This window comes from Sus scrofa, chromosome 4 (genome assembly GCF_054392235.1).
Source record: "Sus scrofa isolate SSC_HxYL_T2T_F1_AM1 chromosome 4, Sscrofa_HxYL_maternal_Yorkshire_Landrace_v2.0, whole genome shotgun sequence".
Taxonomy (NCBI): Eukaryota; Metazoa; Chordata; class Mammalia; order Artiodactyla; family Suidae; genus Sus; species Sus scrofa.
This window is the reverse complement of record NC_139386.1, coordinates 102,526,829-102,553,318: the sequence shown is the minus strand read 5'-3', so window position 1 is coordinate 102,553,318 and position 26,490 is coordinate 102,526,829. Positions and strand designations below refer to the sequence as shown.

Below are 26,490 nucleotides of genomic sequence, written 5' to 3'. Positions count from 1 at the left end.
AGCTGTACATGACCCAATGTTTTTACTCCCTTTCCCTCTCTGGCCTCATTTTTTTTCCTCTCTCTACTCCAGCCTCTACTGACGTTCTGTTCTTTTTTGGCCACACCCGATGCATGTGGAAGTTCCCAGCTCAGGAATCAAACCCACACTACAGCAGTGACTACGCTGGATCTTTAACACACTGTGCTGGGCCAGGGATTGAACCTGCTCAGTGCTGTGAAAACGCTGCCAATCCTTTGCCAAACTGGAAACTCCTACTCTATATTTAGAAGAATACTAATTTATAGTTATTTCTGATATTCAAATTGTCTTTGGAGCTGCATTTTTCTGATTAACTCAGAACATTTTCTGTTGATGAATATTGTATTTCATGAAATACTATTCTTTTGCTCTGATTTTAGATATTTTGTTGATCCCTCGCTCCCTCCTCCCTCCCTTTCTCCCTCGCTTCCTTCCTTCTTCCCTCCCTCCCTTCCTTCCTTCCTTTTAGGGCTGCATATGGAGGTTCCCAGGCTAGGGGGTGATTGGAGCTGCAGCTGTCTGCCTATACCACAGCCACAGCAAGGAGGGAGCTGAGCCAAATATGCAACCTACACCACAGTCCGTGAAAACACTGGATCCTTAACCCACTAAGTGAGGCCAGGGAATGAATCCAAATCCTCATGGATACTAGTCTGGATACTACACTATAGAGTGTAGCCATATAAATATTACACACACACACACACACACACACATATATAAGTAATACTTTCTTTTATTACCATTGCCTGGTATATTTTTCCTCTCCCTTAACTTTTGCCTTTTGTCACTTAGTTTTCTCTATTTACATTGTATATGTGCGGTTTTTTTTTTAAATGTATTTCTTGGAGTTCCCATGTGGTACAGTGGGTTAAGGATCCAGCATTGTCACTGCAGCACTCAGCTGCTGTGGTGGCCTGAGCTGCTGCAGTTAGGGCTAGATCCTTGGCCTGGGAACTTCCACATGCTGTGGAGATGGACCCCCCCCCCAAAAAAAATGCAATTCTTGTCTTGTTTTTAAAATACTTTGTTTGGGAATTTCTATTGTGGCTCAGCAGTAAGGAATTTGATTAATATCCATGAGGATTCAGGTTTGATCCTTGGCTCTGTTCGGTGGGTTAAGGATCCAGTGTGGCCATGAGCTGTGGTGTAGGTCGAAGACGTGGCTCGGATCTGGCGTTGCGTGGCTGTGGTGTAGGCTGGCAGCTGTAGCTCTGGATTCGACCCCTAGCCTGGGAACTTCCAAATGTTGAAGCTGTGGCTGCCACCCACCCCCCAAAAAAGCAAAAAACAATACCCCCCCCAAAAAAAACCACTTCACCAACATCTGGGAGTTCCCATTGTGGCTCAGCAGTTTACAAACTCGACAAGTATCCATGAGGACTCGAGTTTGATTCCTGGCTTCCCTCAGTGGGTGAAGGATCCGGCATTGCCATAAGCTATGGTGTAGGTCGCAGATGTGGCTTGGATCCCTTCTTGTGCGGCTGTGGTGTAGGCCCAGGAGCGGCTGGCTTTGATTCCATATGCCATAGGTTTGGCCCTAAGAACAAAAGAAACAAAAACAGGAGTCCCCATAGTGGCGCAGTAGAAACAAATCTCACTAGGAACCAATGAAGTGGTGGGTTCAATCCCTGGCCTTGCTCAGTGGGTTAAGGATCCAGCATTGCTGTGGCTGTGGTGTAGGCCAGCAGCTGTAGCTCTGATTTGACCCCTAGCCTAGGAACCTCCATGTGCTTCTGGTGCGGCCCTAAAAAAAAAAAAAAAAAGCAGAAACAAAACAAAAACAAACAAAACGTCTAGGTAGTAACGACGAATTTACCATCTCCATCTAACATCTCTGTCCCCATCCTTGCCCCCCTCCAAGTTAGAGACCTGGAATTCCTTTACGTTGGTGTATGTGCAGGAATGTAAGCCAAAGCATTTTCTTTTATTTATTTATTTATTTATTTATTTTTGGTCTTTTTGCCATTTCTTGGGCCGCTCCCAGGGCATATGGAGGTTCCCAGGCTAGGGGTTGAATCGGAGCTACAGCCACCGGCCTACACCACAGCCACAGCAACGTGGGATCTGAGCCAAGTCTGCGACCGACACTGCAGCTCATGGCAATGCCGGCTCCTCAACTCACTGAGCAAGGCCAGTGATCGAACTGGCAACCTCATGGTTCCTAGTCGGATTCGTTAACCACTGAGCCACGACAAGAATTCCAAGCATTTTTATTTTTATTTATTACTATAATAATGGTTATTATTTTTGGCCCCGTTGGAGGCATGTGGAAGTTCCCGGGCCAGGGATCTAACCCTCACAACAGCAGCAACACAAGCCGCTGCACTGATAACGCTGCATTCTTTTTTTCTTTTTAGGGCCTCGCTCGCGGCATATGGAGGTTCCCAGGTTAGGGTTACAGCTGCCGGCATACGCCACAGTAACATCAGGTCTGAGTACACCACAGCTAATGTCAAGGCGGGATCCTTAACCCACTGAGGGAGGCCAGGAATCGAACCCACAACCTCATGGTTCCTAGTCAGATTCGTTTCCGCTGGTCCACAAAAGGAACTCCAATAACGGATTCATCCTTAACCCACTGGGACACAAAAGAACTCCTAGCATTTAAAAAAAAAAAAAAATTTTTTTTTTTAAGTGATGCCACTCAAGGCATACCGAACTTCCTGCACCAGGGATTTGAATTGCGCTGCAGTTGCAACCTAAGCTACAGGGGGTAATGCAGCATCTTTTAACCCACTGCAGCCAGGGGATGGGGATGGATTCCTCACCTCCATAGCCACCTGCAACTCTGCATGGGATTCGTAACCCATTGCGCCAGAGCGGGAACTCCTTAAATGGAATTTTTGATTAAAATCCAATATGGTTGACTAAGTTATCTCCCATTCTTTGGGAGATTAGTTAAAATTATTGATTTGTAAAAACTTTTCTGCATTCCTACCATGTGTTAGGCTATGTAGTGGGCTCAGGGATAGAAGTGATTAAGACAACTTTCCTGGAGTTCCCGCCGTGGCGCAGTGGTTAACGAATCCGACTAGGAACCATGAGGTTGCGGGTTCGGTCCCTGCCCTTGCTCAGTGGGTTAAGGATCCGGCGTTGCTGTGAGCTGTTGTGTAGGTCGCAGACGCGGCTCGGATCCCGCGTTGCTGTGGCTCTGGCGTAGGCCGGTGGCCACAGCTCCGATTCGACCCCTAGCCTGGGAACCTCCATATGCCGCGGGAGCGGCCCAAAGAAATAGCAAAAAAAGACAAAAAAAAAAAAAAAAAATGTATGCAAAAGAAGAATGAAAAGTATAATGAGTTCCCCATGTACCCATCACCTGGCTTCAAAATTGTGCTATAACGGGTCACCTTGCTCTACATCGGAAAATTGACAGAACAATGTAAACCAGCTATAATGGAAAAAAAAAAAAAAAAAAGACAACTTTCCTGCTCTTAATGAAAAGGGAGCGTTAGATACACAAACAAATGCAATTCAGGGGTAAAAGGGTTTAGCAGTTAGACGAACAAAGTGCCATGGGGAACAGGGGGAGCTGAAAAGTCACTAGTCATCCCACCATTATTTTTAAAAGATGATGCTGGAACAGACATAACCATAGCACTTGTCTTTTTTCTTTTTTGCCACGCCGGCTGCATGTGGATTTCCAGGGCCAGGGATGTAACCAGCGCCACAGCAGCCACCCAAGCCGCTGCAGTGACGAGGAAGAATCCTTAACCCCTTCAGCCACAAGGAAACTGCAATCCCTTTTATTTTGGCGGCGCCTACAATTCCCAGAACGCATCGCGGAGGATGGAGGCGGAACCAGTTGGTCGATCAGAGACCTATGATTGGTGATGAACGCTGGGCCAATTGGAGGAGTTGTTGTTAGGTGGTCCAGGAGAACCGGTCGGGGAGGGAGAAAGCTGGCAAGATGGTGTTAGAAAGCACTATGGTTTGGTGAGGAACTACTTCGGGCCCCTGTGGGGCAGCGGGACTGGGTCGGGGGCGCGTGTAGCTCGGAGGCCGGGCAGGCCTGGGGTGGGGACGGGGCCTTATGGGCGAGTTGAGGCCCCGGGCCGGGAAGGAAGGCGGTGCATCGACTCCCTGAGTCATCCCCGGGCCCCGGAGTTAGTTCCCGGAGAACAGGCCCCGGGTGTCCCCCTTTAATCCTCAGCCCGCGTACAGCCATTGACCGGCCGATTCTTGCTGCCTTTCTCTATTCCAGCGTCTTTAGCTAGAGTTCGACTCTCAGACTCATCCTGATGGTCTTCTGCCCTCCTCTTCTAAATGATGGATGTTAGGAAGAGATGATAAATCCCTTCCCCGTCCCCATTTACTCGTGTCTAACTCTATTGCCTTTCTCTGTATCATCTTCAAAGGTACAGCTTACAGGTTGCTTTCTAAATGTCAGGCGTTTAACTTACTTTATTTCACTTAAACCTCACTATACTTAAAGTCCCTCCCTTTTACAGATGAGGATACGGAGTCTCGTCAATTTTAAAATGACTTACACAAAGTCACACAGCTAATTAAGTAGTGGAGCTAAAATTTAAACCCAGAATTATCTGACACAAGGGCTCTTATCCAGTGAGCTAGCTCTCTTCATCAGTCTCATACTTGGCTGAGTAGCTATTAGGAGTCGGATTAGAAGCTGAGAACACAAACTTTTGCAGGGTTTCAGGAGTTTCTTCTAAGTGTGAGCATAGAATAAACACAGACTAGTACGCAAACACAAACAAATAGCCAGTTGGATGGACAGACACCCAAGAGTATCTCTGCCAGGAGGTTAGCATTGCTAGATTGCATATAAGCTGCCCATTTAAATTTGAATTTCAAATAAGCAATATGTTTTGATGTTAAAAATGGATATAAGTATATCTCAAATATTATGTGGAACATACTTATACTAAAAAGTTATTGTTTATCTGAAATTCAAATTTATTTTTATTTTTTTATTTTATTGTCTTTTGTCTTCTTAGGGCCTCCCCTCGGCATATGGAGGTTCCCAGGCTAGGGGTCCAGTAGGAGCTGTAACCCTGGCCTCTGCCAGAGCTGCAGCACTGCAGTATCCAAGCTGCGTCTTCGACCTACGCCACAGCTCATGGCAGTGACAGATCCTTAACCCACTGTGGGTGGCCAGGATGCTACCCAAGTCCTCATGGATGCTAGTCGGGTTCATTAACTGCTGAGCCACAGAGGAAACTCCTGAAATTCAAATTTAACTGGGACTCTGCTGTCGATCATGGCTCAGTGGAAACAAATCTGACTAGCATCCATGAGGATGCAGATTTGATCCCTCTCCTTGCTCAGTGGGTTAAGGATCTAGTGTTGCTGTGGCTGTGGTGTAGACCGGCAGCTCCAGCTCCAGTTCAGCCCCTAGTCTGGGAACCTCCATATGCCATGGGGGCAGCCCTAAAAAAAAAAAAAAAAAAAAAAAAGGACAAAAAAAAACGTAGAAAGAGGACAGGATTTGGAATCAAAAACCTCTGTTTTAGGTCATGACTAGCTACATGTTCTTGAGAATGTATTAAATCTCTCACTTTTTTAAAAAAATGAGAATAATAACATCTATTTTTCTTATGGCTTAGGTAGGTAAAATGTATAATATGGAGCTCTGTAAATTGTATAGCACTGTACGTATATTGGTTTCCATTGCACTTGAGGAATCCTTGAGAAAGAATTTAAGAAAGGTCTTAGATGTTGAGGAAGGGAAGCTATTACACGTGGAGAGAAGAGCATAAAGCTGCTGCAGTGTAAATTCTCAAGGTATGTTTAGGGAGTAGGAAATAGATTGGTGTGACGTTGTTTTAATTGTTGGTTTAAGATGGTTCTTTTTTTTTTTTTGGAGAATGTATATGGAAGTCCACAATTGTCGGGCTAAGGACACTGAGTTCTGTCTTGTACCTTCAATAGAGGACTGCTGAAAAAGTTCTGAGTCTGGTGGAGGTGGAACTGTGTACAAAATGGCATTTAAGAATATTGATCCAGGGAGTTCCCGTTGCGGCGCAGTGGTTAACAAATCCGACTAGGAACCATGAGGTTGCGGGTTCGGTCCCTGCCCTTGCTCAGTGGGTTAAGGATCTGGCGTTGCCGTGAGCTGTGGTGTAGGTTGCAGACGAGGCTCGGATCCCATGTTGCTGTGGCTCTGGCGTAGGCTTGCGGCTACAGCTCCGATTCGACCCCTAGCCTGGGAACGTCCATATGCCGCGGGAGCGGCCCAAGAAATAGCAAAAAAAGACAAAAAAAAAAAAAAAAGAGAATATTGATCCAGGAGTTCGAGTTGTGGCTCAGCGGCTTACGAACCTGAGTAGCATTCATGAGGATGCAAATTTGATCCCTGGCTTTGCTCAGTGGATTAAGGATCTGGTGTTGCCGAGAGCTGTGGTGTAGGTCACAGACGCAGCTTGGATCTGGTGTTTCTGTGGCTGTGGCGTAGGTTGGCAGCTGCAGCTCCAGTTCAGCCCTTAACCCCGGGAGCTTCCATATGCCGAAGGTGCCCCCTTTAAAAGGAGGGGGGAAGTATTAATTTGATTTGGTGTAAAGGAGGAAAGATTAGGCCTAGAGAGACACATTGGTGGCTTATTGTAAGAGCCCAGCCTTGGGTGGAATAACCATGAGAGCCACTCCTTTTTATCTGCAGGGGTTCATGCCTTGCTCTGCATCAGAATTTTCTGAAAGAGCTTTTTAAAAATTGTGTATAGGAGTTCCGTCGTGGCTCAGTGGTTAACAAATCCGACTAGGAGCAATGAGGTTGTGGGTTCAATCCCTGGCCTTGCTCAGTGGGTTAAGGATCCAGCATTGCCACGAGCTGTGGTGTAGGTTGCAGACGCAGCTTGGATCCCGCGTTGCTGCAGCTCTGGCATAGGCGGGTGGATACAGCTCTGATTCAACCCCTAGCCTGGGAACCTCCGTATGCCACAGGAGCGGCTCTAGAAAAAGCAAAAAAAAAGACAAAAAAAAAAAATTAAAAAATAAAAATTGTGTATATTCAGAGTTACCGTTGTGGCTCAGCAGTTAAGAACCTGACTAGTATCCATGAGGACGTGGGTTCAATCCCTGGCCTCAATCAGTGGGTTAAAGGATCTGGTGTTGCTGCAAGCTGCAGTATAGGTTGCTGCAAGCTGCAGTATAGGTTGCATACATGGCTTGGATCTGGTATTGCAGTGGCTGTGGCATAGGGCAACAGCTGCAGTTCTGATTTGACCTGTAGCCTGGAAGCTTCCATATGCTGCAGATTTGGCCCTAAAATGCAAAATAAAATAAAATAAAAAATTGTGTATATTTATTTGACTGCTGTCGATCTGAGAGTCAGACTCCCAGCCAGGGAAGTCTAGGCATCTGGGTTCTTTTTTATTTTTTGTCTTTTTAGGGTTGCACTTATGGCATATGGAAGTTCCCAGGCTAGGGGTCAAACTGAAGCTGCAGCTGCCGGCCTACACCACAGCCACAGCAACGTGGGATCTGAGCCTCATCTGCAACCTACACCACAGTTCACGGCAACGCTGGCTCCGTAACCCACTGAGCAAGGCCAGGGATTGAACCTGTGTCCTCATGGATACTATTAGGTTTGTTGCTGCTGTGCCACCATGGGAACTCCAAGCTGGATAATACCGTAAGCCCTTATTTTGATAAAAATTTTTGTTAGGAAAAATTACATACAATTGAGCAAAAGTAGTCAAAAGAAGTACATATATTATTCCATTCATATAAAGTTCAACATTGGAAAAGCTAAATATTGCGTTTCTTAGGGATGCCTACATCGGTGTAAAGGCAGCTGGGTTTTGAATGTAAATGCCAGCGTGACCATCACCCTGGCAGTGGTTCTGATGCACACAGGACCCATTGTGAGAGCTGCCACCCTGTTCTGCACCATCAGCTCTCCCTCCCTCTCAAGCCCTCCCTCTTCCTCAACACCTTCCTTCCAGCCCTCATCCATCTGCTGGGCCTGCCCACAGTCTTTATACTTAGTAGCTCTTCCATCTACATGCTCCTCAAAGCTTCCATTGTTTTTATATTCAGACCCACCACTGAATTTGAAGCTAGAGAAGCAGTTTCTTCCCTGCTGGGAGAGATATTGGAAACAGTGTATCAGAGAAAAAAATATACCGGCATGGTCAGGAGGGGCAGCCTTTGACCTCCTTTATGCAGATTGAGTTTCCCGTGTGAGAACTAGTCTGTGTTTCATGATTATGGTTAGGCACTGTGCTGAGTATTTGCCATGCATTTACTTCTCATAGCAACCCTATGAGGGTAGGTCTAATAAAACCCATTTGTCCAATTAGGTAACTGGACCTTAGAGAAATGAAATAGCTTCCTCAAGATCATAGATCTAGAGAGTAGTAGACTAGGGATTTGAACCTGTGCCTTAATGCTGCCCTTCCTTCCCTGTTCTACTTGTCTTCCAGTGGCTTCTTAATTAACCTTTCTTCATCATTTTTCCTTTATATTCACTGTCAGGCAAAGGATACTAAAGAAAAAATATTTTCCCCAAGCCCATATTTTGCTTACCAGTAGAAATGGGGCCACTGGTTCCTTTTAGAGTTCTGAGGGACCTCAGGTCAGCGAGAATTGATTCTGTTCAGGAGCATATGTAACTGCCTCACTTACTTGCCTTCTTTTGGGCTCCAGGAAGCTGTACTTGTATTTCATGTTATTTGGATTTTTATAGATTGTGTAAAGTTGCAGGGATAGGATAGGTGAGACCCCCAAAACTATGAGACCTCATTTTTGCACTTCAGTCCAGCTGGCAAAGCTGTTAAACATTTAACTGGAAAATTACACTGGGCTTTCCTGCACTCATTTCTGCCAAGTGTGTGTTATTTTATAATTTTTTTTCTTTTTGTCTTTTTTTAGGGCCGCACTCACAGCATATGGAGGTTCCCAGGCTAGGGGTCGAATCGGAGCTGTATGCACCCACCTATGCTAGAGCCACAGCAACTTGGGATCCGAGGTGCGTCTGCAACCTACACCACAGCTCACAGCACCGCTGGATCCTTAACCCACTGAGCGAGGCCAGGGATCAAACCTGCATCCTCATGGATACTAGTCGGTTTCTTAATCTGCTGAGTCACAACAGCAACTCGGGAATACTCCTGTTTTAGTGGCAGACAGCGTGTTCCTCCATGACCATGCTTAGTAACATGTAAAAGCACTTTATAAAAAGGTGGATGTGGTACATCAGTAGATCGCAAGCCTCAGTGCTTATAGAATCCCTTGCAGACATTTCAGTTGTTTTTCCTCCGTTGGTTATTTTGAGTCAGTAAGTCTAGAGTAAGCCTAAAAAAAAAAAGTTCCCTCATGACCTAGCAGTTAAAGATCCGGCGTTGTCACTGCTGTGGCTCAGGTTCGATCCCTGGTCAGGGAACTTCTGCATGCTGTAGGCATGCCCCCCCCCCCAAAAAAAAGGTAGCAGGTGATTCTCTGTTCCACAAAGACTGAAGCCACAGGGCCTCTTAGGGGAGAGGGGTTAAAGGAGGTGGGGGTCCCTGGAACGGGAGGGAATGTCTCAGAGAGCTCCTGCAGTGTGTCTTCTCTCTCCTTCACTCCTGACCTGACAGTGTGGACAACAGTGAGTATATGCGGAATGGGGACTTCTTGCCTACCCGGCTGCAGGCTCAACAGGATGCCGTCAACATAGTCTGTCACTCGAAGACCCGCAGCAACCCTGAGAACAACGTGGGCCTCATCACCCTGGCCAAGTACGTGGGGCGGAGCAGACGGGGGTTTAGGGGAGGTGGGGGTGTTTCCTGTATGTGACCTGCTGTGGTAGCCAGGGACCTACCCTGCTGTAGATTCTGTGAGGCTGCTTTTGCCCATCACCTTCCTAGACTACCTTCTGCACCATTCAATATAAATAGCATCTTGTTTTTACTGTTAACCTGAATTCAATACAGTCATGAAGCTAAATCTCCTGGGGTAAAATGTCACAGTTTATTGTAAAGGCAATAAAAAAGTAATTTTGGGGTGTTCCCGTTGTGGCACAGTGGTTAACAAATCTGACTAGGAATGATGAAGTTGTGGGTTCCATCCCTGGCCTTGCTCAGTGGGTTAAGGATCTGGCATTGCTGTAAGCTGTGGTGTAGGTCACAGACGTGGCTTGGATCCTGCATTGCTGTGGCTGTGGCATAGGCTGGCAGCTACAGCTCCGATTGGACTGCTAGCCTGGGAACCTCCATATGCTGTGGGAGCGGCCCTAGGAAAGGCAAAAAGACAAAAAAAAAAAAAAAAGTAATTTTGGGGTCAGTGCCCTAAGACACATTATCATACATCCTGTTACCCCAAAAGTGATTCGTTTTGGGAACTGACAGTCCTTAAATGAGTGACCCCCCCCATCCCATTATACATGTTATTAGCTAGAAATGGAGAGGGTGGGAGAGATAAGAAGTAGCATCCAGCTGTTGAGGAGGATTTCCATGGTCCTGAGAGCAAGATAACATGAGGAAGGGAGCTCCCACTGTGGCTCAGTAGGTGAAGGACCTGGTGTTGCTGCAGGTGTGGTCTAGGTTGCAGCCGTGGCTTGGATTTGATCCCTGGCCTGAGAACTTCCACATACCTTAGGTGTGGCCAAAAAAAGTAAAAAAGAAAAAAAATAGCATGAGAGGGATTGGGGGAAATATTGGAACAAGATGACAAGTTTCTCACAAAATCAATCCCTTCTTATTTTCTGCGTTTCATATCTAAACTTTCTCCAGTCCCCCCCGCCCCGAATCAGGGTACATGGAAGTTCCCAGGCCAGGGAGTGAATCTGAGCCACAGATACAACCTACACTGGATTTTTAACCCACTGCACCACAGTGGGAACTCCTAAACTTTCTCAGTTTTGTTGAAATATAATTGATGTGCAATGCTGTATAAGCTTAAGGTGTACAACATAGTAATTTGATAAATGTGTACATTGCAAAATGACCACCACAGTAAGTTTAATTAATATCCATGTCTCACATAGTTACAAATTTTTTTGTGTGTGTGTGGTTAGAACTTGTGTGAGGTCTACTCTAAATGCTAGATGCTTAATTAAGAAAAATAGAAATTACAGTTATTATCAAAGTCTCTAAAGAAAAGATGAGTCAAACACAGTTTGGAGGACTTGTCCTGACCTGAAGTCACAGAATTGCTTTCCCCACATCCCAGTGACTGTGAAGTGCTGACCACACTCACCCCTGACACCGGCCGCATCCTGTCTAAGCTCCACACTGTCCAACCCAAGGGCAAGATCACGTTCTGCACTGGCATCCGCGTGGCCCATGTGAGTCCTACTGGATTCCTTTGGGGGTTCTGCCCTGCTCTGGGGCTCTGGCTCTACTCTTGTTCATTTCTGCCCTGGAATCTTGAGCTGGAACCAGGGCAAGGGAAGAGAGAAGACCTAGAGAAAGGAGAAGAAAGGACGTGGTGGGATGAATCCCAGGATCGGTGAGGATCTTGAAAGGAAAAATCCCTAGAATTGAGAATTAACCCCTCCGTCTTATCCACAGAGAAGCCACAAGAGGGGAAGGGTGGGAGAGGGGCTTTAGACCTGGTGTGAGCAGGACGGTGGCTTGAGGTGCATAGAAGCCATCAGAAGAAGAACAGAGCCACAGGAAAGAGCTGGGTGATTCCCCTGGCTGACTGAGAACTTGCTTTTCCTTTTCAAGCTGGCCCTGAAGCACCGGCAGGGCAAGAATCACAAGATGCGTATCATTGCCTTCGTGGGAAGCCCTGTGGAGGACAATGAGAAAGATGTGAGTCCATGGAGTTCCCGTCATGGCGCAGTGGTTAATGAATCCGACTAGGAACCATGAGGTTGCGGGTTCGGTCCCTGCCCTTGCTCAGTGGGTTAACGATCCGGCGGCGTTGCCGTGAGCTGTGGTGTAGGTTGCAGACGAGGCTCGGATCCCATGTTGCTGTGGCTCTGGCGTAGGCTGGCAGCTGCAGCTCCGATTCGACCCCTAGCCTGGGAACCTCCATATGCCACGGGAGCAGCCCAAGAAATAGCAAAAAGGCAAAAAGACAAAAAAAAAAAAAAGATGTGAGTCCAAGTGACTGTTGGGGAATTTGGGCAGCAGGTATTTGGGAATGGGGGCTATTGGCCCTTAGGAGTGCCTGGCAGAGGCATCAGGTTGTCCGTCTGGGGAGAGGTGGTTATGCAGCAGTCAGTGTTCCTGTTGGGGGACCTTGGAGAGGTCCTGTATGCCTTTGTGAGGTGGGTTGTCTTCCCTCATGGTATGGAACAGATTTCCTCATTTCTTTCCCCTTCTTCCCAGCTGGTGAAATTGGCTAAACGCCTCAAGAAGGAGAAAGTAAATGTTGACATTATCAATTTTGGGGAAGAGGTGAGTAAGGACCGGTTGGGGGCTTTGACTGCCTTGCTTGTAAACAGGACAGTCCTTACCCAGAGGAGTGTCTCACTGTGAGGGAGTAGCTGCAGACAGGAGCTGAGCAGGCAGAAATGGGGAGCAGGGTGGGAAGAAGAGCCTCTTGTGTCCTTCCCGCCCCAGGAGGTGAACACAGAAAAGCTGACTGCCTTCGTAAACACATTGAATGGCAAAGATGGAACCGGTTCTCATCTGGTGACAGTGCCTCCTGGGCCCAGCTTGGCTGATGCCCTCATCAGTTCTCCGATTCTGGCTGGGGAAGGTGGTGCCATGCTGGGTCTTGGTGCCAGTGACTTTGAATTTGGAGTGGATCCCAGTGCTGATCCTGAGCTGGCCCTGGTGAGCAAATGTTGACCTCAGGTAGAGCCCAGGGGTCCTCATTCCGCCTTCTCTGCTGACGAAGCTTCTCTAGGGCTAGACACTCCTAAGCATCCTTGCTTGTTTTCCTAGACCCTCTCTTGGTCCCTCTTCCACATAATTCTATCTGATGTCTAGGGACACCAGTGTCAGACTCTCTTGTTTGCTTCTCCCAAGTCCGTCTTTTTTTCCTGGGTCACCTGTCATCTTCCAGCTTCATCCCCATGTGTATAAACCAAAAGCTGCCCCTTTATGCTCCATTCCCCTCCCACCCCTCAGCTGCCTTCCCTAGTGCCCAGTGGGAGTGAGGGCCGGAGGATGTCTGACCTTCCCTGCCCTTGGCCAGGCCCTGCGTGTTTCTATGGAAGAGCAGCGGCAGCGGCAGGAGGAGGAGGCGCGGCGGGCAGCTGCCGCCTCTGCCGCGGAGGCCGGGATTGCTACGACTGGGACTGAAGGTGAAAGAGGTGGATCTGAAGTCCCGGGACTGCGGGGTGCTCAGCAGAAGCTTGCGTGGACGTGGGGGTGGGGGTGGGGTCTGGCAGCGTGGGAACACCTGGTTTGGGGTGGGTCTGGGTGGAATATGGCACAGTTCCATCCTGCCGCTCTCTTCCTTTTCCCAGACTCCGACGATGCCCTGCTGAAGATGACCATCAGCCAGCAGGAGTTTGGCCGCACCGGGCTCCCTGACCTAAGCAGTATGACCGAGGAAGAACAGATTGCTTATGCCATGCAGATGTCCCTGCAGGGCGCAGGTGAGCTGGGCCTGGGTGGTGGTGCCGAGGCAGAGAGATTGGGTGGGGAAGTGGAACTGAACAGGCCGACCTCTTTTCCTCAGAATTCGGCCAGGCAGAATCCGCTGACATTGATGCCAATTCAGCCATGGACACATCTGAGCCTGCCAAGGTGAGGGCCAGCCATGACCCCCTGCCCGGGGCAGGCTTACAATCTGCTTGTGTTCAGATCCTCAGCCCTCTAGGCCTGGGGCCATAACTCTGTCAGAGTTTCATAGATGAGCTCTTCAAGAAGCAGAAGCAAAAAAACACACAGATGTCCATTTCTTGTTTGTAAATCTTGCTAAGGCAAGAATGCTGGTGGCCAGAGTTGGAGATGTGTCCTGCTGTCCTGTAGTTTTCCTTCCTTGCTGGTGGGAGCAGTCTGGACAATTCTCAGTGATACTCTCTTCCCAGGAGGGTGGAAAGAGGGTCTGAAAAGAGAAAAAGGAGGAGTGGGTGTCTGACAGCAGGGAACCTAAAGGCATCTGTTTTTACCCTTTGAGCTCAGGAAGCAAAGTTCTCAGGCTTCTCTTCTAATTGGTCAGTAGTAAGTGTTTGAGTTCATAGCACTGGCAGCTTTCCCAAATCGTCCTTCCTCCCTTGGCTAGAAGTGCCTCCAGCCCTGGTCGGGTGGGGAGAGGGCTCACATCTCTTGCTCGCCCCCCAGTCGGCCTGCCCCCTGCCCCGAGCTGACACTGCCCTTTCTCAGGAGGAGGATGATTATGACGTGATGCAGGACCCCGAGTTCCTTCAGAGTGTCCTTGAGAACCTTCCAGGCGTGGATCCCAACAATGAGGCCATTCGAAATGCCATGGGCTCCCTGGCCTCACAGGCCACCAAGGATGGCAAGAAGGACAAGAAGGAGGAGGACAAGAAGTGAGACTGGAGGGAAAGGGGAGCTGAGCCTGTTTGTGGGGCTGCCTTGTAGGGTGGGGTGGGATATGGGGTTTAGATGTGTTATCTGTAACCGCTGCACCTAAATAAAGCTTGGCAACTTTTTTTTTCCTTTTTTGCTTCAAACCATGGTAGCTTTGAGTGTGAGAGAGGGGAGGGTCCCACAGAGTGCAGGAGAGCACTCCCTGTGGAGTTCTGCCTGCTGCCATTCCCCTTCCCATCTCCACCCACGACCGTCCTTCTTTAGAAAAAGCCTTGCCAAGGGCCACTTGTGTTAGACACTGTGACCGCAGAGGTGAGTAGGAAACAGAACTGGCCTTTAGGGAAGTATGCAACATCCAGGGAAGGGCCAGCCTGTAAGTGAGCGGTTACCCGCGGCTGAGATGTGTCTAAAGAGAGGCCTGAACAAGGTGCCATGGGACCGATAAGGAGAGAGGGCCAAAGTCTTGCAGCCTCTGGGAAGGCTCCTGGAGGTAACTTCTGAGCTAATGGGGCAAAGGTTCATCAGCTGAGAGAGGGGAGTGTTTCCAGTCGATAGGAACAGCGTGTGCTGATGGGGTGGAGGCGCTTTGGCTCTCGGACGCTGGCTGCACCCAGGCGACAGAGGTGGAAAAGTAGGCAGCAGAGTAACAAAGACGCAGGATCTTGGAGGCCTTTCACTGGGTGGGGTCTGAAGGAGAAGCATGATCTGTCTCCGTGGAGCACCAGATTTAGAGGAAGGTTTTTGGTGGCGTGTGGAATAGAATGCACAATTCGCATAACCTCCCCCTTTGTTTATTATATTTAAAGAGGTAAATAATATTTGACATATAAAATACTTAAACTATATATAAATTGTGAAGCATAAGAAAATGAGCATATCTAAAACCACTGAGTTTAAGAGCTAGAATGTAATTAGTATCTTGCCATACATCTATGCCTTCTTTACATCCTCAGAGATACTATCCTGAATTTATTATTCATTATTTTTATTTATTGTTTTTCCTCTTCATTGTTTTCTCATATACATAAAGATTGCTGATGAGAATATGTTTAGTTTTGCTTGTTTTCAAGCTTTATAAAAAATAGTTTCATGGGAGCTCCCTTTGTGGTTCAACATGTTAGAATCCTTGAGGATGTGGGTTCAGTTCCCTGTCCTCACTCAGTGGGATCCAGCTTTGCCACGAGCCGTGGGTGTAGGTCGAAGATGTGGCTTGGATCCGGTGTTGCTGGCTCTTGAGTTGCTGTGGCTGTGATGTAGGCAAGCAGCTGCAGCTCCAGTCCCACCCCTAGCCTGGGAACTTCCATTTGCCGCAGGTACGGACGTAAAAAAAAAAAGTTATTCTGTGAGACTTCTGCAACTTGCTTTTTTAACAAATGGTTTTGTTTCTTAGGTTCATCAAAGTTTCTGCATGTCGCTGTTGTTTATTTTTCATTGTTGTTTGTATACTTGAATATTCTATAATCTCCATTTTCCTGTGCATGGATTTGGCATTGCTTCCAGTTATTTTTCTCTTGCCTATGGGATCACAGGAGATTTTTTTGTACATCTCTCCCGATGAACCTGTGCAAGAGTTTCTTTAGGATATTTTACCAGATAATGCTGAATTATTTTTCAAAGTGATTTATGAATTTCTACTCCTTCCTGTGGTATAAGAATTCCTATTGACCACATCTTTCCAGCCCTTGATATCATTAAAACTTCTTAATTTCTGCCAATCTAGTGAGGATAAAATGTTAACTCCTTGCAATTTTGATTTGCATTTACCTGATTACTAATGAAGTGTACCATCTTTTCAATTTTTAAAAAATAGGTCTTTGTATTTCCATTTTTGTGAAATGTCTCTTCATGTCTTGTCCATTTTTCTGTTGGTTTGTCTTTTTATAGATGTTTTGTAGGAATTCTTTATTCTTGGTACTAAGTCATTATTGGTTATATATGTTTCAAATATGTTCTCTCTGACTTGTATTTTCCCTTTTTTTTTTTTTTTTTTTTTTGCTATTTTTTAGAGCTACACCTGTGGCATAAGGAAGTCCCCAGACTAGGGGTCGAATCAGAGCTTCAGGTGCCAGCCATAGCCACAGCCACAGCAACATGGGATCCCAGCCTCATCTGCGACTTACACTATAGCTCATGGCATTGTTGGATCCCTGTCCCTCTGAGCAGGGCCAGGGATCAAACCCACATCCTCATGGATACTAGTTGGGTTTGTTACTGCTGAGCCATGACAGGAACTCCTCTCAATATTTTATTTCAAGGTTAGTGTTTCTTTTTCTTTTTTTTTTTTTTCTCCATATCCTCAGCACACAAAGGTTCTGGGGCCAGTAACCAGAGCCACAGCAGTGACAATGCCAGAGCCTTATACTGCCAAGCCACCAGGAAACTCCTAGGTTAGTGTGTCTTATGTACAGCAAACTCTTCCAAAGGTGAGAAAGACACTCTGTTTTCTTTTTCCTTTTTTAAAATTTTATTTATTTATTTTTTTGTTGTTTTAGGGCCATACCCACAGCTTATGGAAGTTCCCAGGCTAGGGATTGAATCGAGCTGTAGCCGCCTGCCTACGCTACAGCCACAGCAACTCGGGATCAAGCTGCGTCTGCGACCTATACTACAACTCATGGCAACACCGGATCCTTAACCCACTGAGTGAGGCTAGGGATTGAACCTGAGTCCTCATGGATGCTCATCGTATTCGTTAACCCCTGAGCCATGATGGGAACTCCTCTGTTTTCTTTTTAAAGTCCTATGGTTTTACCTTTCACATAGAAATTCCTTATTCCTTCTTGAATTGATTTCTGTGTACATTGAGATAGGGATCCAATTTCAGTTTTTTAATATGGAAAACCTTTCGTTATGGTATTGTTGAAAAACCCTTTCACCAGTGATCTGTACTATTACTTCTTCCTGGGCCAGTATTTGATGAATTTCATTTTCAGTGTCCTAAATCAGACTTTAAAGCCTGAATGTAAACAAGGTTCCACAAAATGAAGCTAGAAAACCTACTTTGGGAGTTCCTGTCATGGCTCAGTGTTTAATGAATCCGACTAGGAACCATGAGGTTGCGGGTTCAATCCCTGGCCTTGCTCAGTGGGTTAAGGATCTAGCATTGCCGTGAGCTGTGGTGTAGGTCGCAGATGCAACTCGGATCCCGTGTTACTGTGGCTGTGGTGTAGGCCAGCAGCTGTAGCGTGGATTCAGCCCCTAGCCTGGGAGCCTCCATAGGCCGCGGTGCAGTCCTAAAAAGACAAAAAAAAAAAAAAAAGAATAGTAATATTAGTATATTTTCAGGGTTCTACACAGTCTTAAGATTTAAAAAAAAAAAAAAAGCTGAAAAAACTAACTTAGCCTTTTCCTAAAAAGACAGAAAAAAAAAAAAAAAAGAAAAATTACTTTGTGGTTATATTCATATTGGATGAGTTATATTTCTTTTTCTTTTTTCTTTTTGTCTTTTTGTCTTTTTCCAGGGCTGCACCCACAGTATATGGAGGTTCCCAAGCTAGGGGTCTAATTGGAGCTGTAGCCGTTGGCCTATACCACAGCCATAGTAACTCAGGATCCGAGCCACGTCTGCGACCTACAGCACAGCTCAATGCAACGCTGGATCTTTAACCCACTGATAGAGGCCAGGGATCGAACCCACAACCTCATGGTTCCTAGTCGCATTCATTAACCACTGAGCCATGACAGGAATTCCTGAGTTCTATTTCTGAATAATGAATTTGTAGATGCTTGTGTCTGCATTTTGGGGAAATCTAGTTTTTTGGTTTTGGGGTTTTTTTTTTTTTTTTTTTTTTTTTTCTTTTTAGGGCCACACCTGCAGCATATGGAGGTTCCCAGGCTAGGGGTCAAATTGGAGCTCTAGATGCCGGCCTATACCACAGCCACAGCAACGCCAGAGTAGAGCCGTTTCTTTGACCTACACCACAGCTCATGGCAACACCACATTCTTAACCCACTGAGCGAGGCCAGGGATCAAACCCGTGTCCTCACGGAAGCTAGTTGGATTCATTAACTGCTGAGCCACCATGGAACTCCAGGAACTCTGTATTTTTGAATCAAATTATTACTTGAAAGAAATGGCTCATTGTCTAGGGCTTAGGAATCTTTTATATGTATTGGTTTTAAAGATACTGTCCGTTTTGGCTTTCCTGGTCCTGGGTGTGGTTCCTCAGGGAAGTCATGTTCTGGCAGAGTCCACCCATCAAGTCATGATGGGACCTGTGTCCCAGTCTGGTCCTCTGCATGCCAACCTGGTGACTTCACTGTTCATGAGGGTGACTCAGCCAGCACCTTGACTTCTTCCAATTCATCATCATAGTTAATTCATTCTTATTCATAGCAACACCCTGGGTCACGTCCACATAAAGAAATGCTTCCTGGAGTTCTCATTCTGGCTCAGCGGTAACGAACCCAACTAGTATCCATGAGGACATGGGTTCTATCCCTTGCCTTGCTCAGTGGGTTAAAGATCCGATGTTGCCATGAGCTGTGGTGTAGGTCACAGATGTGGCTTGGATCCCACATTGCTGTGGCGTAGGCCAGCAGCTGTAGAAACTTTCATATGCTGCAAGTGTGGCTCTAAGAAGAAGAAGGAAAAAAAAGAAATGCTCGAGGGAGTCTCCACTGTGGTAGAGTGGGTTAATGCAACTGCAGTGTGCAGTGGCTTGGGTCATTGCAGAGGTATGGGTTTGATCCCTGGCCCAGGAACTTCCATATGTCATGGGTGTAGCCATTAAAAAAAAAGAAATGCTCCCTGCTGAAGTCAAGTACTCACTTGGCCCATAGACCCCCTCTCTTTTTAGCTCTCCCACTTTGATATTGCCTATATACTTTTTAACAGTATTGTGAAAAAACAGATGGGCTCTGGGCAGTTCTACCTCAGAAATTCACTCTAAATTATCAAAAAAGGGCCAAAGACTTATGTAGAAGGGTGTTGAACAATTGGAAACAACCTAATATCTAACCATTATTTAAATTAATGTGGAATAATACACTATCAAAAAATGTATTTGGGGAGAACATTTAATGACATTGGATATCTGATTATAATATCGGCAATTGCTTGTGTAACACACTGTGCCAGGGGCTGTTTTAAATGCTTTGTTTTAAATCATTTAGCTTTCACAGCAACACTATGAGGTAACTGGTATTATTAATCCTATTTTATAAACAAGGAAACTGAAAGCCAGAAAAGGTAGGTAGCTTACCTCTACAGTGATGGTTCTGATAGTGTGGTCCATGAACCCTGGGGGCTCCCAGGACCCTTTCAGGGGGTTTGTGAAGTCAAAACTATTGTCGTAGTAGTGCTATGCTATGATGTTACATGCCTCTCCCACTGGGTTCACACTCACACTGATGCTAAAGCAGTGGGGATAAAACTGTTGGTGTCTTAGCATAAATCCAAGGCAGTGGCAGCACAATGTGCTGGCAGTCATTTGTCCTTCACCCCTGCAAACTCCTGGCTTGACAAACATAAGACTGTCCTTGATGAAGCAGTAAAACATTAATTGTATTAAACCTCAACCCTTAAGTTCACATCTTTAGTATTGTCTGCAGTAAAGTGGGAAATACTCATAGAGCACTTGGCTGCATCCTGGTTGAGGAAGATCACTTGTGCAATTGTTTGTGCTATGGATGAACTAGCCACGAGGTTTGCAGAATGGCACTTCTACTTAAAAGAACAACTGTCGGACAAACTATGTTTATTTAGACTTGAATATTTATCAAAAATAAATGAAGTGAGCTTCACTTTGAGGAAAACTGAGGGAGTTTCCTGGTGGCTTAGTGGTTGGGGACTCAGCATTGTTACTGCTGTGGTTCAGGTTCAATCCCTGGCCTGAAAACTTCTGCATCTCGAAGTCATGGCCAAAAAAAAAAAAAAAAAAAATTGTATATTGTAATGTGTGAACATTAGAAAGATCTGCCTTATGTAGTGAACAAATATTCTCCAAATGAGGCATTTCAAAAGCAAGAAAAAGCAATGGATTCAATGCAACATTACAAGATGTTAATTGGCATGGTTTTGGATTCCCCATTGTGACTAATCTTTTGCCAACTACTATGTATCAAATTTTGGTGTAGTAACAAAAAAGAATAGCTTAAAAAAAGGGTAGGAATATCCAGGGAGTTCTCTTGTGCAGTGGGTTAAAGATCCAGCATGGTTACTGCTGTGGTGTGAGTCGGATTGGATCCCTGGTCCATGAACTTCCACATGCCATGGATGCAGCGCCCCCCTAAAAAAAATCCAGTTATCTAAAAAGGGTTTTGAGGAGTTCCCATCGTGGCTCAGCGGGTTAACAAAACTGATTAGTATGCATGAGGACGAGGGTGCGATCCCTGCCCTCGCTCAGTGGGTTAAGTTTCCAGCATTGCCCTGAGCTGTGGTGTGGGCCACAGACTCCTGAGTTGCTGTGGCTCTGGCGTAGGCTACAGCTCAGGTTCAACCCCAGCCTGTGAACCTCCATATGCCACAGGTTTGGCCCTAAAAATGACCAATAAATAAATTTTTAAAAAGGGTTTTGAAATGTTCCTTTTTTCAACAACATTTTTGTGAGGCTGGATTTTCTTTATATACTTCAATCAAAACATTTTGCAAAGACTGAATATACAGATATGAGAATCCAACTGTCTTCTATTGCAAAAAACGTAAAATGGTGCACCCTTCTCATTACATTTTTGTTTTGGAAAATATAGTTACTTTTCATAAAAAAAACTGAATTATGTTATAGGTTTATGGTTGACATATATATTTTTTTCTTTTTAGCCGCACTGGAGACATGTGGAAATTCCTCGGCCACAGCAGTGAGAATACCAAATCCTTGACCCGCTGTGCCACAGGAGAACTCCCAAGGTTGCTATTTTTAGATGGATTGATATTTAAAATTTTGTTTTAATTTCCTTTTTTTTTTAGGCCACACCCTCGGCATATGGAGGTTCCCAGGCCACAGGTCGAATCGGAGCTACAGCTGCTGGCCTACACCACAGCTACAGCAACACCAGATCCTTAACCCACTGATCGAGGCCAGAGATCAAACCCGAAACCTCATGGTTCCTAGTCAGATTCGTTTCCGCTGTGCCAGGACGGGAACTCCCTCTGTTTTAATTTCTAACACAGTAAATATCAATATATGTAGTCTACATAAACAGAAGCTGTTTAGAATCTTCAGTTTTTAAGAGGATAAAGAAATCGAGACCAAAAAGTGTGAGAACTTTTTCTATGGCCTGGAGGTGATGGAGCAGGAAGTTTGGCTCTAGAATCTAGGCTCTTGCGACCAAATTAGACACAAGACTACCCCCTTGGGGCCCTAGCTGAACGGAAGTCCTCCTGGCTATTCTTTCTTGCTCATTAAACAGCTGCCAATTATGAAACTGAGTTTGGTGCAAGCGAGACAGGCTTTTTATCCAATGGCCAGAGGATGGAGAAGGGGGTTCATGCTCTCTCTCAAGGCATAGCTGCAGTGCATCTCTGCCAAATACCAGGTGCTTCTGAAACAAGCAGGTAAATCAGGGCAAGTGTTCGTCAAGGTCTCAGGGTCTTGAGTGAAAACACAGATGAATCAAGGTAAGGAAAGTGGTTATTCTTACCCCACTTTGTCCATCATCTTGGGTCCATCTGGTTCAGTCTGGTTTTGTCTGGGGTCGTTGTGGCCTCCTGTTGATAAAACACAACTAAGAGTTCCCTGGTGGCACAATGGGTTAAGGAGCCAGCATAGTCATTGCTGTGGCTCCAGTTGCTGTTCTGGTGCAGGTTCAATCCATGGCCTGGGGACCTGCATACGCCGTGAACTCAGCCGATAAAACAAAAAACAATCCAAAAAAAGACACAACTACCTTGTAGGTTTAAAAAGAGAACATTTTCTGCACCTGAGGTCTGGGCTGCATAGCATGGGTGACAATTATTCCTATCATTTCCCAGTTTAATACAAGGACTGTCAAGACAGGTGAAAATTTCATAGTATTTAATATTTATTTCCGGAGGATAGAAATGAAGATTTGAAGGGGGAGTTGCTTTTAGGAATGCTTCAAAATGTTACTTTTGTAGTACAAGGAAATATTTAAAAATCACTTCTTTGAACTCATTTTCTTTTACTGATAGCTTCTGCCTTGCTTTGTTTCCGTCTCTAATGAACAAAGACCTTCTAATCAATCATTTAAACCGCTATCTTGTCAATAACTTCATCTTCCAAGCTCCTTTTCCCCCCTCACTTACCCAGCTGGACCCCAAGTGTGGATTGGATCTCAGTCATTTATCTTTTCAACTTTTTCATCTAGACTTTCAAGGTTCAGAGAGGTTAAGAATTTTGACCAAGGACACTTAGCTAATTAAGGGCCAGAACCAAGATCAAAACCCAGTCTAACTCACTGGAATGTGAGCCACCATGAAACAGCTGTTTCCCATTATCAGCAGCCCTCTCACCACTTCCCTGCAGCAACTGCTTCATCATACCTTCTACTCTCCCATCACTCTCAGCAGAAGATGTCACCTTTGCAGCGGGGGTCAAGGCCATCAGGCGGGAAGCTCGGGATCCCTCCTCTCCAGCCTCTTCCAGCCCCTTCTGGCAGCAGTTATACCCTCTCTCCTGTCTCTTTTATCTGCAGCATCTGCTCTGCCAGTACTTTCCTCCTGGTATATACATATCAAGTCCATGCTGCCAATAACTTTACTTGAGGACTTTATACTTTACTGTTTTCCTTTATAGCAAAAATATTGTAGGTTATTTATGGAGACCTCCAAATTCTAACCACCAAGGATATAGGTTACTTAATGAAAGGAAAAATATTCGTGATGTGAAGTGAAACAAGCATCTTTCAAGTAGCCAATTTTTCTTTTTTTTCTTTTGTCTTTCGTCTTTTTAGGCCCGCACCCAGGACATAACGGAGGTTCCCAGGCTAGGGGTCTAATCAGAGCTATAGCTGCTGGCCTATGCCACAGCCATGCCAGATCTAAGCCTCATCTGCGACCTACACCACAGCTCACAGCAACACAGGATCCTTAACCCACTGAGCGAGGCCAGGGATCAAACCCTCGACCTCATGGTTCCTAGTCAGATTCGTTTTCACTGTGCCACGATGGGAACTCCTTAAAGTAGCCAATTTTTTATTCAAATACATGGAGGTGAATTAAAGGACCATGATCTAAGGATGATGTTGCCTCTGTCAATTGGGTTTATAGAATTGTCTATTCTTTTCCCTTTTCTCTGCTGAGATTTATGAAAAGAATATGGGAGTTCCCGTTGTGGCGCAGTGGTTGACGAATCCGACTAGGAACCATGAGGTTGCGGGTTCGGTCCCTGCCCCTGCTCAGTGGGTTAACGATCCGGCGTTGCTGTGAGCTGTGGTGTAGGTTGCAGACGCGGCTCGGATCCCGGATCCCGTGTTGCTGTGGCTCTGGCGTAGGCCAGTGGCTACAACTCCGATTCAACCCCTAGCCTGGGAACCTCCATATGCCGCGGGATCGGCCCAAAGAAATACCAAAAAAAAGGACAAAAAACAAAACAAAACAAAACATTAGTGTTCCTTAGGAGTTCCATCCTGGGCTTTCTTACTTCTCACTCTCAACATCCCCAACATCTCATTCTCTGGGTCTTCAACATCTATCATGATTTTTGATTTTTAGGGCCACACCTGCAGCATATGGAAGTTCCCAGGCTAGGAGTCAGTTGGAGCAGCAGTTGCCGGCCTACACCATAGTTCAAGGCAACACCGGATCCTTAACCCACTGAGTGGGGAAGCCAGGGATTGAACAGGCATCCTTATGGGTACTGGTCGGGTTTGTAACCTGCTGAGGCACAAGAACGCCTCCTCAGATTTTATATGATATTGCAATTTTTTTTTGTTTTTTTTAGGGCCACACCCACAGCACATGGAGGTTCCCAGGCCAGGGGTCAAACCGGAGCTGTAGCTGGCGCCCTGCACCACAGCCATAGCAACACGGGATCTGAGCCAAGTCTGGGACCTACACCACAGCTCAAGGCAATGCTGGATCCTTAACCCATCGAGCAAGGCCAGGGATTGAACCTGCAACCTCATGGTTACTGGTCGGGTTTGTTAACCACTGAGCCGTGCATGATGGGAAATCCGCAATGTCTTTTTTTTTGGCTGATCTGCTACACACAGAAGCTCCTGGCCAGGGATTGAACCTGCACCACAGTAGCAAACTTAGCCACTGCAGCAACAACCCTGGATACTTAACCCACTGAGCCACATGAGAACTCCTGCAATGTCATATTTTGACCAATACTTGTGATGTATTCTTTTATTGATCTTCCTATGAATGGAATGGAATTATAAGAATAAAACACAAGGCCATCATCTGATAAGTTAAGAGAGAAATCAGAGCAATATGACAAGGAAGTTAAGACTGTAATGATGAAATAACAGAAGTGGGTATTGTTTGAAATATTGATAAAATCAACACTTTATGGACGTCAGAGCTATGAGAATAGTAACTTCCTGCCTTAAGAAGACAAATTTGATGCAAAATAAGTTATTATAAAGTGAAAACACATTAAATTAGTACAAGATGTATTAATAGATTCCATTAGGACACCTAGAAATCATTGGGGATTCAGTCAAATGTCACTTCCTGGTCTCAGAGACATACTGGTTCAATACTTCTTGGGCAGGGTAATTAATCTGCTTTTTTTTTGGCCATGCCCATGGCATGTGGAAGTTCCCAGGGTGGGGATAAAACCCGCGCCACAGCAGCGACTTGCGCCACTGCAGTGACATCACCAGACCCCCATCCTGCTGTACCACAGAAGAACTCCAGTCTGCATTTCCAATCACCATCTCAGGTAAAACTGGCTTGAGTTGTTTCAGATATTATACTGTTTTCATATTATGTAAGACAGGAATGGATAACATGCATTTTTTGTTTATTTTTAAATTATAGTTGACTTACAATGTTGTGTCAATTTCTGCTGTACAATTCATGCATTTTTAATTGATTGTTTGATTTTATGCTGTGGCTTATGGAATTTCCCAGGCTAGGGGTCTGATCTCAGCTACAGCTGCCAGCCTTCACCACAGCCACAGCAATGCTGGATCCTTAATCCACTGAACAAGGCCAGGGGTTGAACCCACATCCTCATGGATACTAGTTGGGTTCTTAACCTGCTGAGCCACAATGGGAACTCCACAGTTTATATATTTTTTGTTTTTTGTCTTTTTGTCTTTTCTAGGGCTGCTCCTGAAGCATATGGAGGTTCCCAGGCCAGGGGTCCAATCGGTCCAAAATAAATCTCTGACCTACTGCTTCTAGGAAATGTCCTTTTGAAATTTTATCAAACTTTTGGTAATAAAATCCTTAGTTCACTTAGTATACTTTTTATAATAGAAGATAAGGATTTAGCTCTTTATTCCACATGCAACATTCATCCCCTCTTCCAAAAGTAGACAGTAATTTTTGGATAAATTAGTATTTATCGTTTATATGACTACGTAAACTTTGTTCACTATTAAGCCACATGAGTCTTATGATTAATTTTCTTATTCCAAGAATTTATAATTGCCCTGGGCTTTCTTGTTTCTTTGTTTTGTTTTCATTTCCTCTGTTAGAAGTGTAAACCTCTCAGTTGGTCAAACAAAGCAAGGAGCCTGATGACTTCATGTGATGGCTTCTAACTCCAAACTGGCTGGTTGCATGAGGCCTGCTGCAAAGTTGTCCTGGCTCTTCCCTACACCATCATCCCAGGAATCCTTTTGTTTCTCTTCTGTGTGGATCTTCTATTTCCTAGATATCATGATCTGTTTCCCTGAGATTTCATGCTCTGTTTTAGTGAAATTCATCATCCATTAGCTTCCTGAAGAAGGGAGCCCAAAAAGCAAATTTCCTGTCTCTGTATGCCTGAGACCATCTTGGCGGAGTATAGGATTTTAGATTAAAAATAATGTTTGTTGAGTTCCCGTCGTGGCTCAGAAGTTAATGTATCTGACTAGGAACCATGAGGTTGCGGGTTCCATCCCTGGCCTTGCTCAGTGGGTTAAGGACCCAGCATTGCCATGAGCTGTGGTGTAGGTTGCAGACGCTGCTCGGATCCCGTGTTGCTGTGGCTGTGGTGTAGGCCAGCAGTGACAGCTCCAATCAGACCCCTAGCCTGGGAACCTCCATATGCCGTGGGAGCAGCCCAAATAA

General features: G+C 45.6%; 1 protein-coding gene across 2 annotated transcripts; it reads left to right on the top strand.

Annotated features, from left to right (window-relative positions):
- Positions 1-3,915: 3,915 nt before the first annotated feature.
- Positions 3,916-14,500, top strand: PSMD4 (proteasome 26S subunit ubiquitin receptor, non-ATPase 4). 2 transcript variants are annotated; one of them, XM_005663470.4, is made up of 10 exons: positions 3,916-3,957; positions 9,558-9,698; positions 11,131-11,245; positions 11,631-11,717; positions 12,240-12,308; positions 12,474-12,689; positions 13,054-13,171; positions 13,328-13,459; positions 13,543-13,610; positions 14,190-14,500. In XM_005663470.4, the coding sequence occupies exons 1-10, from the start codon at positions 3,932-3,934 to the stop codon at positions 14,358-14,360; spliced, it is 1,143 nt and encodes a 380-aa protein (XP_005663527.1). In that variant the 5' UTR covers positions 3,916-3,931; the 3' UTR covers positions 14,361-14,500. The 2 variants fall into 2 exon arrangements, with proteins under 2 accessions (XP_005663527.1, NP_001038000.1); NM_001044535.1 differs by having other exon boundaries at positions 13,054-13,162; positions 14,190-14,362.
- The last annotated feature ends 11,990 nt before the right edge of the window (positions 14,501-26,490 follow it).

Bases quoted from the DNA above. Each gene is read 5' to 3' on its own strand.
- PSMD4 (XM_005663470.4), top strand. From the start codon at position 3,932: ATGGTGTTAGAAAGCACTATGGTTTG. The intron at 12,309-12,473 runs GTGAGTAAGGAC...TTCCCGCCCCAG, and splicing joins TTATCAATTTTGGGGAAGAG to GAGGTGAACACAGAAAAGCT. The intron at 13,460-13,542 runs GTGAGCTGGGCC...TCTTTTCCTCAG, and splicing joins GATGTCCCTGCAGGGCGCAG to AATTCGGCCAGGCAGAATCC.